The sequence below is a fragment of the Mauremys reevesii genome, linkage group 1, assembly GCF_016161935.1.
Source record: "Mauremys reevesii isolate NIE-2019 linkage group 1, ASM1616193v1, whole genome shotgun sequence".
Taxonomy (NCBI): Eukaryota; Metazoa; Chordata; order Testudines; family Geoemydidae; genus Mauremys; species Mauremys reevesii.
Window position 1 is genome coordinate 196,130,971 of NC_052623.1, and position 18,458 is coordinate 196,149,428.

General features: G+C 41.0%; 1 protein-coding gene across 5 annotated transcripts in view; it reads right to left on the minus strand.

Annotated features, from left to right (window-relative positions):
- Positions 1-18,458, minus strand: part of NECTIN3 (nectin cell adhesion molecule 3) — a 118,430-nt gene that overhangs the window by 63,692 nt on the left and 36,280 nt on the right. For all 5 annotated transcript variants that reach the window (XR_005583781.1, XR_005583782.1, XM_039485361.1 and 2 more), the window contains exons 3-4: positions 7,820-8,116; positions 2,984-3,101 (exon numbers count right to left, since the gene is read on the minus strand). Coding sequence is in view for 3 of the 5 variants with exons in the window: in XM_039485361.1 (XP_039341295.1) it covers positions 2,984-3,101; positions 7,820-8,116 (415 nt within the window). In the remaining 2 variants the exon portion in view is untranslated. The remainder of the gene's footprint in view (positions 1-2,983; positions 3,102-7,819; positions 8,117-18,458) is intronic.

Consider the following 18,458-nt stretch of genomic DNA (forward strand, 5'->3'; position numbering starts at 1 on the left):
GTGTGTGTTATTCCTACAAGTGAAGTGTCAGTCTGCCATGCAACGTCACATGCTGCAACTACTTTTCATGAACAATACCATAAAAATTCAATATGTACAGTGAATGAACATCCTCAGACATTCCTCCGCTTGAGATCTTGTTGACTATAGGCCAGTCACTGCTAGACAACTGTAGAAATGTTTTATTTCTGCAGCTTAATAGCTATCCTGCTGGCCAATCTCACAAAATCTTCCCACCATAGGGGTCAAATGGCTAAACAGTCACAAATCTGTACTTGTTTATTTTAAGTTACTTTTCATTGTACATAGACTTTTATTGTCATTTCATTGCATGAACACAACACACTGCTGCAATACACACGCATTTGTCTTCATCTCCCCAGCCCAACAAGGATTCATTAATCTCACTGTGTACAGATTTGTACATCTACTTCCAGGTTATTAAGATTGCTCAGCACGTGTTATTACTATTACTAAGAATATAACATACTCCCTTCACGTTAAAATTCAGTGGACAAAATACAGAATTGATAGCTGTATTAGCTGGGTAAGAATGGTGTCCCTAGCCTCTGTTCGTCAGAGGATGGAGATGGATGGCCGGAGAGAGATCACTTGATCATTGCCTGTTAGGTTCACTCCCTCAGGGGCACCTGGCATTGGCCACTGTCGGTAGACAGATACTGGGCTAGATGGACCTTTGGTCTGACCCGGTACGGCCTCTCTTATGTTCTTATGTATTTTTGCATTTCTTCAACAGCATTATTTAGAATTTAAACTAGATCTGAAATCAACTTTAACTGATTTCCCACCCCCCTGGGAAAACGTGGTACAAACGATATTCTACCTTCGTCTTCCCCAAACGCCACTACTTAGCTCATTTTTCAGAAGTACAAGTAAATACCCTTCATGACCCAGCTCTCCACCCTTGCGTAACAGTGGTCTGACCCTTTGCATTGTAGCCCAGTATTCTTTCAATAAATTGCTACCTCTACTTTTTTAAAGTTGGCATTCTTATAATGATTAAGTTCCTGCCAAAGAGTTTGACAAGAAATTTGTATACAACTTCATCTACAATTTCTTGAAATTAAGCTTTCTGCTTTTACAAACCATATCAGACTTGTCTGTACCACATGAGGAATGAAATTAAACCTGGGAATTGGTTTAAGTGTTATGAAAGCCCCTATTACTGAGAAGGTTAAAGTATCTTTTAAAACTAGATTATTTGTCCTTATTGCTTTTAACATGAACCATAACATGTTTGAGAAGAGAGACAACAAGCCACTTTGCATGTATCATCTCAAAAAGCAGTTTGCATTGTCTGTGATTATGGTTTGGTCACTGATTCAAATTTATATATTTTATCAATGCTGAGCAGTTTAGCCAGGCTAAAACTGAATGTACTTGATTTAAATGAAATTTAATTGGGGATTAACTGACAGCCACTCTGTTAGATTTTACAATTTGTATTAGGAGGTGATTTTTTTTTAAATCAACCTGGTTTAAATATGATCTAATTGAGACTACTTCATTTGATTTGTTTCTTAATTTTTTAATGTTAATAGTTGGATAGCATATTTTGTTTTGTGTTTAGGAGGTTCCATTCAATAAACTTTGGTTATATGTTTATTATTAACCACAAGTTTCAAATACAATTTTAAAAGCTAGGTCTACACCACGCAGCTTTTAGCAACGTTCCTGTGCTAATACAGCCATGCCGCTAAAAGTCGTGCAATGAGCGACTCCTGCCGACAAAGCACTGTTCACACCGGCGCTTTTCATCGGTAAAATTTCTGTTAGGGTGTGTGCGCGCGCGGTTTTTTAACACTCCTGAATGACAAAAGTTTTGCCAATTAAGTTCCAGCGCAGACAAAGCCAAAGCTAAAACTATGTCTTTTTTCTTCTAACTGATCCAGGAAGCAACTTGAGGATACAAAGTGGCACCACAACTGATCTTTAATGATAACAAATCAGTGATTCTCACAGCACTATTACTGTGTATTACATATGCTTAAATACTCACACAAGTTATTTTCTTTGTTTCAGACAGATAGACTGACCAAGTGAAGTTACTTCAAGTTTTTCTTTAAGAGAAAAAAAGGGAAGCTACCATTTTGGGCCATCTATTTGCTTCAGGTGGCTCCCTCCGGGGGAATGTACTTAACATGCAAGACTACAGATGGACTCACAGTAAAGCCATTCAGTTCATATGACATTCATGAAATACAACTTTTATCACACAACAGAAAACCATACAAAGATACCAGACATCACAGATTGACTTCAACTTCAAGTCATGAGGCAAGCCATCTCCTGCATCTTATTTGGAAGTAGATACAGTGCCTTATTCTTTATTAGAGCATGGTAAATTTGATGATTGAAATATTTCAAGTGTTTTCCACCCAATTTTGAACATATCAGTTTTATATAATTTTTTTCAACAAATATCCAGTCTTTTTGCATCTTTGCTTTAAAACACGTCCCCAACTCACAAGGAGGAGGAAGGACAGACAACAGGTGCTTGCAATATCTTATACTAACTTTCTGGGCTTAGTGTCACAATCACCTGTCAAAGAAAGTTATTCCATTTATAAAAATAAATGGATTGATCCTAAAAAGTATTGGTAACTGTTCAGACTTCAGAATAACAAAAATTCTTTATTTGTACTTTCCGACCTCAGTTGCTACTGTTCCCCTTTCCTTATACAGTTGATGGCTCCTAAGGCCAATATTTTCCTTTAAAATGTCCACATGTAGGAATCCACATGTCTGATCCATCAATATGGGACATATTTCAATAGCAATCATTTCTAACCACATATAACGTGTATTAGTCATGTACTAGAACCAGACAAGCGAGAAGCAGTGAAAGGGCCTTGTTTTCACTAGGTCATAAGCCAGTAACACCTTTAAAACGCTCTACTATTAAAATATTAATTGTGTACTTAAATGGAAAAATTCATCTTTGGTTTTCATGAACACTTACCTGGTCCATGTAAATTCCATGGGCAGTGGATTTGCATCAGCATTACACCGGAGCTGAACATGTTCTCTTCCAATGAACCAGTTTCCATCATACCCAGTTACTGAAACTTCAGGGGCATCTATAAAATATGTAGAATTTCACATGCCAATACTCAAAAAGGAGACATGCATTGTTTAGAATGGTATGTCTACATGTTATATTTAACTAACAGTATGGCAGCGCTTAATCTCCAATGAGCAGTGGTAGTCCTACCTGGAAATGACATGTATACATGGGTGGTTGGCATCAGAGGCTTAAAGCATATCAGTGGGCCCCATAAGTTTTCAGTTTGTCAACTGAAACAAGCTAAGATAATGACAGTCTTTACATCAACAATGCCAATTTTTAGCATAATGCAGTGTTAACGTCAATAGTTCAAATATACCAAATTCTGTGAATTCAAAAAATTCATATTACACAGTGGTAAATGATTAATTGCACATACGACATGAGTAACTTTTGGCTAATTATTTATACTGTAGTAGGCATCTGCACTGTCCCTACGTTAATACAACTAGTCAAACCAACAAGGATCTTTAGTGTATTCTGTGTTTAATTTTATTTCTTTTCAAAGGACTCAAAAGACAATTAATAGCGATAATGGCTCCAATCTGAATCCCATCTTCCCAACTCCTTTCAACCCCTCAGTATAAGAAGTCTTGACCCCAGAATCTCACCTAACCCAGCTGTAGAAAATGTCTGACAGTTTTAAATACAGGCTTCTTGTAAGCCCTCCACTGGTATGCTTGGGGAAAATGCATGGTATACTGCAACATAATGTAAACATTCAAATATAATTGACACATCAATTGAAAGAGTCTGCTACAGTAAAAAGGTATAGCACACTTAAGTAATAGGAGATCAGAATTCAGAGTAGGAGAGTTGCTCTGAGTCCAGGACAGCACGCTCAACTACTTCCTCCAAATGCAGGTGGCAAGGAGAGCAAAACTTGAAATCTCTCTCTTCTCACTGAAGCCACATCTTTCCAACTGTTATATACTTTAGTGTTATTAATTTATGTTTGAGGTATATTATGGATATTGGTTATTGCTACTGGGCTAGGCCAGAAAGGTTACGTTATAGAGACTGGCAATTTTCTTGTTATGCTTGTCTCTTCAGCTATTGTCATTAATGGTGTTAGGATGCAGCTTTGTTCTCTCCAAACTACGCACTAGTGCAAATGACATGTAGAGAGTAGCTGTCATAAATAAACAGATAGTTAAGGGTTAAGGTCTCTTTTACCTGTAAAGGGTTAACAAGCTCAGTAACCTGAGAAACACCTGACCAGAGGACCAATCAAGGAACAGGATAATTTCAAACCTCTGTGGAGGGAAGCCTTTGTCTGTGTTCTTTGTTTGCTGAGAGCTCTCTTTGGATCTAAGAGAGGTCAGTCATGTCTCCAAGTTCTCCTGGAGTAGTTTCTACTATTTAATAGTGAGTATTAATTAGAAAGGCGGATTAGTCTTTTAAGTTGCTTTCTATATTTGCAATTGTGTGTTTGCTAAAGGAAATTCTTTATTCCTGTTTGCTGATATTGCTTTTACTGAGAAAGGGGGAGGGGGAATTCTCTCCAAAGATTGATAAGTTTAGACCCTGTATATTGTTCCAATTTGGTTACAAAGACAGTGACTTTTCTTTTTATTCTTTAATAAATTCTTTTCTATTAAGGACTTGGTTGATCTTTCTTTGGGTGGATTCTCAGGGAAAGGGGAGGGGGAGGTATCCCTTTGTAGTTAAATCCTGGTGTCTCTCCTAGGAAAAGGGAGTGGGGAGGAAGCAGGGGGGAATGGTTTATTTCTCCTGGGTGTAAGAACTCCATGGATTTGGGGCTCTTGGAATCCCCTAGGATTTTGGGGAAGGACTGTCTCTCAATCCACATACCTGATTGAGTGGTGGCAGCTTTTACTAGATCTAAACTAGGATTTTAGTTTAGAGGGAAACCAGTGCAGGTCCCCACATTGGAACCCAACAGCTCCAAGTGGGGGTGAGACCTATGACAGTAGCAGTTTAAAAACTGGTAGCCTCTCTCAACAGCACTGCCTTAGTATTCAATTAATATTCATTTTATAATTTACACTTTTTTTAAAAAGTAATAATTTCCTTCCTTATTTGTGTATCATGGCACAGGGCCTGGATGGAGTATTTACAGTTCTCACAACTTGCTTTTTATATATATTTATTTATTCATGACTACTCCAGTAAAATACTCTACTCAGATTCAAGTGCAGAGATCCAGAACTCAGTTGAAGACTGTTAGTATACGTTGAAACAAAGCACTAAGCAGAACTGTTTCTCTATCTATGTTCACCACAATTTTGTAAGAATACTAGGCAAGTTGTACAGGGCTTCATAATCATGACCTTTTTATAATTTGTTTTGGAAGGTGTTAAAGTTTATTCATTTCTAACTAATATTGAGGAAAAGATGCATAACTTAGTCTAAAGTTCTTTCCAAATTCAATGACAGACATTAAAACCAGCCACTCCAATATAGACTGTTCTAAAATTGTTAGAAGTTCATTGATTCAATGCAACATATTTGTAAAGAATATTTTTGAAAGACAAGTTTTTAATAGTGGGTTTACTTGATAGGATACCATAAGGTTATGTTAGAGGAGGTTGTGTATGACTTGGAATAGGTCATAATTTTAGTCTTTTAATACTATTTCAAATGTTTCCTGATTTCATGTTAATAATTTTACTATTGATAGTATTCTCAGACCGTAAGTTTATTTATTATTGTATTTCCCAAGATGGCTGAAGGCAAAAAATCAGTAATTATACTTAAGACTCAAGGTCATTCCCACTCCCAATACACCAAATCGATTACAAGTGGTAAGCATAAAAAGAAACAGTTTAAATTTACTGAAAACTCTTTTGGTCATGTGTTTATGTCACCAACTAGTAACTGATGGTAAATATTTATTTTTTTAAATCAAACAGGTTACAGCAAGGGACCTGATGAAAAAGAAAAGAAAAAGAAAAGGAAAGGAAAGAAAATCTTTTTAAAATCCTTTTCACCACTCAGGTGCTTTTCTGAAGTAGTAATTAAGTTACTCTAATCCATCAATAGATGTAAACTACAATCTTTTTCTAGTCTGAGATCTACTTTCTTTCCCCCTCTCCTGTGCACCCATTAGCGTGTTATAGTTTGCATTTGAAAATGGATGCCTAAAGCTAAAATTTTGCATCCTTAGGAACCCAAATTTTTCTGGACTTTCGAAAACTCATCATATATTTGATAACCCCAAATGGATGACTAAAGTTGGGCTATGTGGACTAACGTTTGTAACAGCACAATCAGAATGACAAAACATAGCATACAATGTAAAGTTTTAAGAAATTCGACTTATTTATGGTAAGTTAGAAGTTACTCTTCATTGGGGAGAAACTGACTGGAATTTATTTTGGGGGCAACTCTTGTCAAAATCAGCAATCCACCAGAGCACAGCATTATTACTGGTCAACCTAGGGAGATACGCTAAGGTTATGTCTTACACTGCAGTGTGAATATGGGAGTGTGAAAAGGACTGCACGTCAAGTGCTGCACTTCAACTCCCCTGGATGCTGTGGGTGTGAACTAAGAGGTTCCTAAATTCACATTAATGTAGTCCGGTTTCAAGAACCTCTTAGTTCACACTCACAGCATCCACATGGGGGAGCTGCAGCTCAGCGCTTGGTGTGCAATGCTATTCACACTCCCATAATCCAAACTGCAGGGCACTGTAAACAAGCCCTAAATTTGTTAGGGTTTAATCTGTGACCATCAAGACAAAGTTTTTCAGGTAGTCAGAAACTCAACAGCAAAGGGCAAGAAAGAGGTCTTTTATCATTTTATTTGTTACTGAACTGAAATTTAAAATAGTACATATGCCATACTTTTTGCTTATCATGTGCTAACGATAGTAAATATGCAGAATCCAAAACTATCTGGTCATACACAGAAACTTATTTACTGCAATAAAGACAAAAACAGATGAAACTTAACAGATGAAAGCGCTGCATATTTCTACAGCTGAGATAGAAGGTTATGAAAGTATAAAGAATATTCTGACAAGGTAGGCCTTAGGATCAAATAATGAGGGGGGTTTGGCAATTTATCTTCTGTCACTTGTTTCTTTTGGGGATTTCAAGTTAACAAGCCAAAAGATCTATCTTAAGAAAGAAAATAGACTTCCAAGTGGAGGGATTCTCAAGTTATCCACTCTACCTCTAATACTCTCAGTAGTGTAGTGAGTGATCTGGTTAAGCATAGTTACCCCATAACATTTTTTCATCACTGAAGTTCTTTGGGAATAACATGCCTTGTATTATTCCAAGTGTGAAATAACTACCATTTCAACTATTTAAATACTTCAATTCTTGCTGAATGGGGAAACAGATTTTGCTTATAACAACAAGTCTCTGTAAAGCTGAAGAGGAATTGAATTTTCAGCTTCAACTTCCGAGTATTAGTCACATTTGTTAAAAAATAAGTCCATGAAGAAAAATATGAGGAATATAAATGGGTAATTAAATCAAGTTAATTAAAAGTTAAGAGGTAATGTGTCTCAGCAAGTAAGGCAACTGACTGGGTCTCAGGAGACCTGGGTTCTACTCCTGGCTCAGCCAGTGGCCTGCTGCAAGTCCCTGATCAAATCACTTCATCTCTCCATGGCTCTGTTTCCACATCTGTGTGATGAAGCAATGATACTGACTTTCTTTGTACACTGCTTGCAGGTCTACTGATGGAATGTACTATAAAGCCTAGCTGTAATATGACAGAATAAAAGCAATAGTTAACTTGTTGTATACTTACATAGTATGTCCAATGTGTAAGGATATCTCATCTCCTTCTCCAAAGCTGGATGCCTCACAACACAAGTTATGCGTCTTCCTCTAGCAAATTTGGTGGGTATGAGTTTGTACTGACTGACAACTGTCACGGTTTCATTTGGAAATAAAGTAGAACTGGATTCCATTTCTCCAAGATCTCCTTCCCAATCAACATCTGCAGCAGGTTTTCCAGTGGCTGCTGTACAAATGGCTGCTATTGTCTGATTTTCACCATCTATTAAAGAGTTTGGTCCCTTTGTTAGGCTCACAATGGGTTCAACTATTGAAATAAAAAGTTTAAGTATGTTTTCAGTCAAGACAGAAAAGTTTAATTAACCTCACTTCATTTCCTGTATGTACATTTTATCCCAATAGTTTACAGCTACTAACTCATTTTAAAGGCCGATTTGTTAACCAGAAGTTAAAGCTGATGACACAATGGATACTTTAGAGTAATCTGAACAATTGACAGCTCTGACACCCCTGTGCTGCACATTGCCAGAGTGGACTGATTTAAAATCCAAGTGATATAAGTCAAATTTTAATCAGCAAGCAGGAATCCTTGTTTTAAATCATTTATTTTAATCTAGCTTTGCATCTGTACTTGATTTTCCCTCTAAGGTAAGGTTGATGCTCATTGGTTGATAATCATTAAAACATATGAACTGCAACTAAATATAGCCTATAAGTTACATTTGATGGGACTGGTTTTACTAACCAGGAAGACACTACGTTTTACACATTTACTTAAGCAATTCTGTAGCTTAATTTACATTTATTCTTTTTTTTTTTAAACAAACATCATAGAAATGTATGATGCAGTTATCTACAACTACACATCTCCTGCACCAGTGTCGTCTTAGAACCCAAATCATCTTTGTTGTGTACCTGAAGTGCTATCACATAGCTAGTTTCATAGATATCAGGGTGGGTTTTTTTTTGGTTTGCTCTTTAACTAAAAACAATTAGTACTAAAGATTCTTGCTCCACAAGCTATTAAACAGATCAGACCATGTTATGTCCTTTAGCCTACTTTCTTTGGTACACCTCTACCTTGATATAATGCTGTCCTCGGGAGCCAAAAAAAATAATAAAATCTTACCACGTTATAGGTGAAAACGCATTATATTGAACTTGCTTTGATCCACCGGAGTGCGCAGCCCCGCCCCCTGGAGCGCTGCTTTACCGCGTTATATCTGAATTTGTGTTATATTGGGTCGCATTATATCAGGGTAGGGGTATAGTTAACAGCATGGCTTGCAGCATTATGCTCTGGCCATAAAACAGATTTTTACTACTCAGAACTAAGCTCTTTTTTCAAGGTTTTTTATTTATTTAAATACATACATACATACAACTATCAAGACAATCAACATGCAAAAACCCAACATCAGGAAAGACCTGAGAGATGCCCAAGAATCAATGATGTCCAGGAAGGCTGAACTCATATACATTAAGGGAAGCTTCTGAAGAAATCAAACTTAAGTGCAAGGAAATTTAGTCTACTTATGAATGTTATGCCAGCTACAACTAAGAGATTGATTTTACTCCCATGCTACAAGGTACCAATGGGGAATATCCAACTGCCCAACATTTTCTCAACTCTGTGTCCAGAAGCATCTCTACTGCAGTTTGTATTTTAAAAAGAAAATAATTCTTACAGTAATCAGTATTAACTTAAAAGTCAAGCTATCACTTAATTTGTATATTTTATTTATAAATAAGGCTCAATTATGCATCTGCCTAGTGAATACAGTAAGTTATCCACCAATTCTTGACCTAACGTAGAATTTTTACTTAATCCAAGTGTAGTCTATTGTTTAAATAATGCCACTTGCAGACTGAGAGGTTAGTAACCTTGTACAGTAACTCGAGTTCTTCAAGGTGCATCCCCCTACGCCTACTCCACTTCAAGTACATCTTTGACATTTTCAGTAGCAGTGCCTGTTCAGAACATGTATGTGGCTCCAGACCTCATGTCCCACATCAAGGATGCACAAAGCAACGCAGGCAAATGGCCCTCAGTTCCTTCTCTATCATGAGGTCCCAAAGGACAAGACTGCAAAGCGAGGGGGGGGGTAAAATTAAACAACCTCTCCTTTTTCAAGTAATGTCCTGATGGGTGCTCACTTCAAGCAACTGTCAACCAGTATCCATAGGAGGGAGCAGCTTCAGAGAGTCGGATTTAAGACTGCTGACAAAACAGCACTGTCGATAGCAGCATTTGATCTGGAAGCATGTACCAAGACTCATTGTTTGGAAAAACTGAACTGATGGCCAAATTGCAACTTTGACAATTTCAGTGACTGGCACACTTTTCACAGCACCATAGAAATGGATTGAGATCTAGTTGAGTGGGCAATTACTCTAGAAAGGGACAGAACATTACTGATATCCTAACAAGTCAGAATATACCCAAAAACGTATTTTGAAGTCTTTTGGGTGAAAAGTGTAGATCCTTCTGATCTGTCCATAAAAAGAAACACAGTGAGAGTTTCTAAATGGTCTGGCTCTGTCCAGCTACAAAGCTAACACCATTCCAACATTCAGCATATGGAATGCAGATTCTTCCCTGGACTGGTATGGCTGGAAAATGGGGGGAACCACACATACAAAGGAAGGTATATTTGCCTGGTTAGTGTGGAAATCGAAGAATGTTTTAGGTAGAAGTTTGAGATGAGGCTGTAATGAATTTTTTTCCTTAATACTGTGAAGGGGGTCCAATATTAATGCCCCTATCTGGCCCATAGGCAGAAGTGATGCCATTTTAATAGGTAAGTGGAACAGAAAACAACTAGCTAGAGGCACAAATAGAGGTTTCATGAGGCAGTTAAGGACCAAGGTTCAAGTCTCATACCAGAGTAGGTTAGCTTATTTGTGGGAATAAATTTATCAGTGTTTTAATGAACTCTGTCATTGTGGGGTAGGCAAATACTGAAGCCCTCTCCATTGAAATGGAAAGTTGTGATTACCACCAGATCTTTGATAGAACTCAAACTAAGGTGTGACCACCTTAATTCCAAAAGATCATCAAGAACAGCAAAGAAGGGAACGGGTACGAAAAACTGCCAGTGAAAACACCAGTGATGAATTCTCTACTTTTCAAAGTAGCTAGCTCTGCTATAGATCTTTCTGTTTAATAGGATCTGGTGCATCTCTATCAAGAAAGAAACCTGTATTCCCCAAGAGCCATCGAGGAGTCAAGCTCTGAGAGGAAGAGTGCCCAGAACTGCAGGATAACAAATGGAGAATGACTGGAAGGAGCAAGGACAGACACAAAGTGAGACAAATCAGTTAAGGAACGTCTCTCACCCAAATTGGTGCAATTAGGACAACCTTGGCTTTGTCCTGCTCGACCTTGTTCAGCACCTTCAGGGGCAACAGGGTTTAAATTAAATAAATAAATAAATAAATAAATAAAAGGGTATACCTATCTCATAGAACTGGAAGGGACCCTGAAAGGTCAGCAAGTCCAGCCCCCTGCCTTCACTAGCAGGACCAAGTACTGATTTTTGATAAATATGCAGAGAGAAGATCCTTTGTCCAATATGTGAGAAATGAGGCCCCTATGATCTCCTCCTCTCCCCACACAAAGCAGAATTTCACACTTTATTTTCACAGTGGTTGCAAAGAGGTCCGCTTCCAAGAATCACCAGGTTAGGAAAATATTCTCGAGTCAGAGAGTCGCACTCACACCTGCAAACCTGGGAGAAGTGCCTGCTCAGGTTGTTGGCTCTGGTGTTTTGTACGCCTGGAAGGTAAAAGGGTGAGATGAGCATGGGCTTCATTGTACACCAGTTCCTTAACTTCGCCGATTCTGCACAGAGGGATGCTCAGCCCAGCATATCGCCCCTCATTTCATGATGTATATAAAAACACCAATGCTACGTTGTCTATCATGACCATGGCAGACTGGTTCCTGAGGAAGGGACTAAGCTGTATACAGGCATTCCTGACAGCTCTTAATTCCAGGAAGCTGATGTGGAGACAAGTGCTGGGCACACTACTGGCGCTAAGTTGTGTCCCCCCCATATGTGCTCCCCACCCCATGAGGAATAATTTGACGTTAGTGATGGCAGGAGAATGGGTGAAGGGAACGCCTGTACATACTTTGGACAGGTCCTGCCACCAACTGAGTCAACCCAATACTCAATGAGGGACAGATGCAGTCTAGACAAGATAGTACTTGTTCTGAGCCATCCCTGGAAGCAACAAAGATGTAACTTGGCATGCTGCGCCAAAGGTACAAGCTGTCATGTGACTGAACAATACTAGACAATTTCTTGACATAGTCTATGGACTTATTTGAATTGTTAAGTGTGGTTTGTATCAAATCTGTCCATGGCATGATAAGCTTTGGCTACTATGGCACCAAGAGAAGATCCTATTAATCCAGTTGCAGTGGGGTCAAAGTGAATTTATGTTTGTTTAGCTCAACTCCTAACGTGTGGAAAAGGGACACAGCTGTCTTTACTATAGAGACAGCATTGCTGTAAGAGTGGCCTTGAACAGACAATTATGACGGAATGGAAAGACAACCACCCCAGCTCAATGAAGGTAGACTACTGCCAGGGCCTTCAAGAATACCCTCAGAGCAGAAGAAACTGATGGGAAGCACAATACTGCAAGTGATCCTGGTTGACTATGAAATGAAGACAACATCTCATGGGAGGGGTGAATCATGATGTGAAAATACACATCCTCAAGATCAAAAACCAATCCCTAGAATACAGCATTGGAAAAATACCTGCGAATGTCACCATCCTGAATTTCTGCATCCAGAGGGTTTTTGGGACCAGAATCCCTTCCCTCTGCTGGACTCAAACAGCTTCTATAACCCCTATACATGACAGAAATGACTTCTAGTCTCAGCAAATGCTCATGAGCTGGGCCCCTGAAAAGGAACAAGGAAGGAGGGTGAACTGGGGAGATGGGAGGTGAAATGTAGGGAATAACCTGAGGTTAAACACACCAAAACCCATATGTCTACAACCAAGGCATTATGGGGAGGGTATGTAAACAGAAATTGAGTTAATGGCTGGAATGTAATAATTTTAATCTGCACATTTATATATGTAGGTGATATCGTCACTGGGGTCTGCTAGATGGTCTTGGAAGATCCAGTAAAGTCTCATTTACTCGCAATGCCACTTGATAGAAGGCTGTTCTGTGTAGAATATCTAACAGCTTATGATGGGACTCTTCAACCTACTCCAAGTAGATCTTGACTTAAGCAATTTGTTTAACTCTTCAAACCATTTGGCACAGTCTGTCAGAGAAGTTGTGGGAGGCATCACAGCCTCATCTGGTGAAGATAAGGAAATATTAGTTAGCAGGGTGTTCTTCCTGTATGCTTTTGCCCTCAAAGAGAGACTCTTCCTGTACTTGAGGCAGAAAGAACAGAAAAGCATCTCTCTTGGTGATCCTCATGAGAAAGGCAAGGAGTTGTTGGTGATGTGGATCCCAGAGCATGCACTTTTCGTTTTATCATTGAAAAGGTCTGCTTCTTCAAAAGTGAGATCCTTAATGGTGTTTTGGACCTCCCTCGGGAAACCACAAGACTGAAGCCATGAGTCACTGTGCATCATGAGTCCGGTGGCCAAGGAATGGGTACTCCTGAGGGCATTCTGTGCCAAAAAAAAATGCAAAATTCTGCACACAGTACTTTAAAATTCTGCAAGTTTTATTTGTCAATAAATAAATGCAGAGGCTCCAGCATGGCAGCGGGGAGCACAGGCCACTGGCTGCATGAAGGTGGGAGATCACCATGCAAATCCTCCACCCCGCCAGACACAGACTCAGTGGTGAGGCTGCATCTGACCGAGACAAAGCACAAGGCCTGGGCCTGCCCAAACACACACCCTGGGGCCCTGCCCCTCTGCCCCAGGTGTGGGGCAGGCAGGTTCAATCAGGCAAGATCCAAGTGTGGAAGGGCTCAGTTTGGGGGGGGGGGGGAATACAGGTATGGGTTGAGAGGATTCTGTGTGGGACAATGTGCACAGGCAGCTCAGTGGGGAGGAGTTGTCTAGTTTCACAGAGGCTTGTTGGGGGAGTTCCAGGTGCAATAGGACTCTGAAGGGGCTTTCAGGTGAAGATGGTTGGGGCTCAGCAGAAAGGTCTGGGTACTGGGGGAGGGTTGGGTACAGCTACTTGGCGGGGAGGGTCAGTGGCCTGGGGGTCTGGATATGGGGGCTCAGGGTGGTGCAGGGGGTGGGGCTCATCAGGGTAGGGGTCTGAGTTCAGGGAAGCTGGGGGGGGGGCAGGGATGGGCTGGATGCAGCGGTGAGGGTCCAGAGGCAGGGGGTCTGGGTGCAGGGGTCTCCAGATGCAGGGGGCTCAGGAAGTCCAGTGCAGTGGGGTTCAGGTATGGAGAGCTAGGGGGTTCTGGGTGTACAGGTGAGGCTCGGAAGGGAAGTCTGGGTATGGGAGGTCCGGATGCACACGGGTTGGGCGGATGGGGGAGCAGCTCCCCGTAGTGACCTCTCCCTCCACAGTTGAGGAGCAATGGGGGCAGGAAGCAGGGGCGGATGCTGAGTTTCCTGCATCTGGGGGAGGTTTCTGGGGGTGGGTCTGAGACTTCCCCTGCAAGAAGTGACTGGAGCTGAGAAAGTCCTGGCTGGGCTGGAGACAGGAGAGGACAGGACTAACAGGTGATACCAGCTCAGGGTTGGATCCACTGGCTAGGATGTCCCCAGCCCTGTGGTGATTTACCTCTCCACCAGCTGCCCAAAATGATGTACCTGTGCAACCAGGGAGTGGTGTGACACTGCTCTTGCAGCTTTTCTTTGCTTCCCTGTCAGAAAGCCATTTTTCTGCAGGGAAGCAAAGAAATCTACAGGGGACATGAATTCTGTACACTCACACAGAATGGGCTGCAGTGTCAGCTGGAGGGCCAACTTTGCCACTAATTTTCCTTCATTCATTAGGGCCTAGAGCTGGCCCTGGTCATCTGCAGGGCACTTGTACTTAAACTCTGCCAGCCTACTGGACGTGGTAAAGTTGTACTTAGCCAGCAGAGCCTTGTCTGGTGGGGTACACATCTGCAGGTGCTGACATGCCCACTCCAAAGCCACTTGAATGACCAATAAATTAGAAGCCAGGTGCGTGAATAGGAAATCAGTCCCTCTACCCGGCACAAAGTACTGTTTCTTGGCTCTTTTCGGGGTGGGGGCATACAATGCTGGTGTATGCCTAACAATCTAGGCTGGTTCCATAATGGCCTTGTTTATAGGAAGGGCCACATGCTCTCTCCCTGTGGCTGAAGGATGTCCAGGAGACTATGTTGGGGGTTCTGGAATTCCTCCAGTGGAATTTTTAAGTTGGTAGCCACACTCTGCAAAAGTTCTTGGTACCACCAGTGGTCATCTGGGGGAGAGCGCAGCAAAAGGACGACCACCTCATCTGGTGATGAGAAGGCGCTATTTGGAACTGGCGGTACTGATTCCACGTCTTCCTCCCCTCATATACCAAAAGAGCTGGTTGGCATGCTGAGGAGCGATAGGATCCTTACAATGGCGCTGGTTTGTCTTTGGTACACGCCCCATGGGCTCCAATAGGGTCAGAAGGGACCATCCATCTGGGAGGGCCGATGAGGAAGTGGTACCAGGCTTCTCGGGAGATGGGGTGGGGGGGGGGCGGGAAGAGAATGTCATAGCCAGGCAGATAAGAGTGCTTTGGCTGCATGTCCAGGGTCCTACACAGCAGTGGAGATGTCAATGGGGCTATGTCCCGAGACTCCTGAGCTAGATAATGGTTCTGTCAGAAATGGCAGGACTATCAGTACCAGAGGGCTCGGTCTGATGGATGGGAAAGGGGCCTCTCCTGTGGCAGGAGCAGCAGTTCATCCTCAGGTGTGGGGACATCGCAAAGAATAGATGGGCCCATGAGGAGTAGACACTGCAGGTACAGCAGCAATACCTCCTCTGGAATTAGGAAAGTCTCTACATCCTGAGTCCAGGGGGTGCCTGTTGAGACTCCAAAAGGGACCTGCGTCAGCATGCTGGTGAGGCAGCACTGACAGAGCGTCCAGAGATATGCTTATAGACTGATGCTCTAAGCTTCCCAGTACCGAGGTCACCACTGGTACCAACATATCCTGCTTCTTTGCTTTACCCTCCAGCTGGGGGGGCCTTCAAAATTGGTTCCGCTGGATCCAAGTGCTGCATCTTACCTGACCTAGTACAGGTAGGGGAGGGAACTAATCTCTTATAAGCAGTCCACTGTGTGGGTCTGCTGTTATGCCCATAAGAGTGTTTTAGTCTTGCGGTGGGGATTGCCCTTAAGCTTCAGTGTCAGCAGCTACACACAATGGCTCGTGCTCTGAGGGGCACTACATATTAGCAGAGGCCACTGTACAGGGCAGTCTCCTTGGCCAGGATCCAAGTGCACCAGGGGCCTCATTAACTCTTCTATACGGAACCTGCAGAGATGGGGCTCACGGGCTACTCTAGTTCTGGGCTGGAAGGCCTTACAGATGCCACACTTCACCAAAATGTGTGCCTCACCCAGACAGTAGAGGCACCATTAATACTCGTCGCTAATGGAAAATGAATGAACATGAGAGAGTTCTTGAAGCCTGGGATCCTTGGCATCATCCCCAGGTGACAAAGGATTGTGTCCCTTGACCAGGGAGATGTTTACTATACTAAACTACACTATGAAAGTGACAAAGTTATTTACACATGTGCACCCACATGTGGAATACACATAGGGATCATCACTTGAAGAACTGTTGCTCTCTGGGTCTGAAACAGCACATTGCCAGAAAAGTGAACACCTTTGATAATACATCTTCCTCCATCTTCCATATGCTTGCATCTTAACAGGAATACGTTCCACCGCAGAAATTTAAGGAGGTGAAAGCTACCAGACAACACAACCATGAACAGAATTGCTCAAAGCAGTAAATATATATAAAATGTATATGGAATTTATTGTTCACTGAGATCAAACAGAGGCCATATATCTATATATCTTTTTTACAAGAGAAAACCATTCCTTTTATATTTATCACTTATTTCCTAAAATCCCTTACAGTTTTAACAGCTTTTAAGCTTTCTGATCCATTGAATACTACTAGATTTGTGACATCTTTTTTCTTATCATCAGGACTAAATAGCTCAAGTCAAAACTCAACGATTTGGTAAAATCTAGTTCAAGTGAGGCAACTAGCATTTCAAGTAGGCAAAACACACTTCAAGAAAAGTATCAAGACTGAAGGTAGGAACCATCCTGCTCAAGATGAAGCCTACAGGAAGCCTGAGGAAGAAAAGGAAGCATGGGAGAGACTTAAACGCTAAATTCTTGAGAGAAGGGCTTGAGGGGCTTACAGTGCAATGTAACTAACTCTCCTAACAAATAATAGGAACAAGGCACTATAAATTAAAGCTTAGACAGTAATAGACTATTCTACAGTCCACACAGACATGGAGAGGAAGGAACAGATCTCAGTAATGCATCAAGACTTGATCAGACACTGCATTCCTGATGAATGGATGGCACCTATTGATAACCTGAGAAAGTGTTAAAATGAGTTAAGAGCAGCAGCTAAAAAAATTAGCACTTGTGAGAGTCAAGTGCTGATCACAGCCTATCTGGAAACTGAAGTAGGATTCCTGATTTAAGACCGGACTTTGGAGAAGAGCTTTTTGTCTCACACCACATGGTCATACTTGAACTCCACCAATACTTAAGGACATCTCACTTTACTGGTTAAGTCAAAGGTTCCCAAGTTCACACCTCCCAAATACCTGCCCATCAGCTACAGGTTAAAGTCAAAATGTAGCATGACCTGTATCAGGTCTAAACTCAAAACATGTATTGTTCTCATGTTACTATAGTCCTGGAGACTTTCTACCCACACAACAACATCTGTCTCGGGGGTATTACACAATGCACCATCCCTAAGCCACAATCACGGTCTTGTCTGTCCTTACAATGACAGTCTGAAGGGCAGAGGCCTTCCTGATTGCCCTTACGACAAAACAATTGCTTCACATCCAACTATTTTTCAAGGTGCCTCATTTCTCCCCTCACCAACAGAGGTCTGCAGTTGACAAGCAATTATTTTGTGCCTTACTTAACATGGAATGCTTTATTCATTCAGCCTTTTAAATTAATTCTTTACTGAAGAAAAAACCTGAGAAACCAGAAACATGTTATTTCAAATGCAAGCTGTAGAAAATAGCATCACACAAAGAAAACAATAGTCCATATTTCACAGAACCAGTTCTATGACTTACTGTGCTAGTAGAGTAACTGGGAGACAAATACTAACTCAAAAAAATTAATTCTAGAGCTATGTTACAATCATTGCCACACCAAACATGTCCCTGTGTATTAAAACTAGCATTATTGCTTAAAATGTTTAAAATATATATTTAGCTATTTTCAGGAATTTCTCCATCATACTAATAGAGGTTTCATCAAATATTTTTATTTTGCTTAAGTACAGCTGTCCTTTACAAAACAGTTGTTACAACCTAGAGCAAAGTTACTTACAGAATGGAAACAATGCATAACTTTACCTCACATTGGTGAAGGTTTGTCTACACCTTTTCTTCCATGTATGAATCTCCAGTTGGAGTTTTAATTAAAATTACTAATTTAGAAGTAAACTAAAC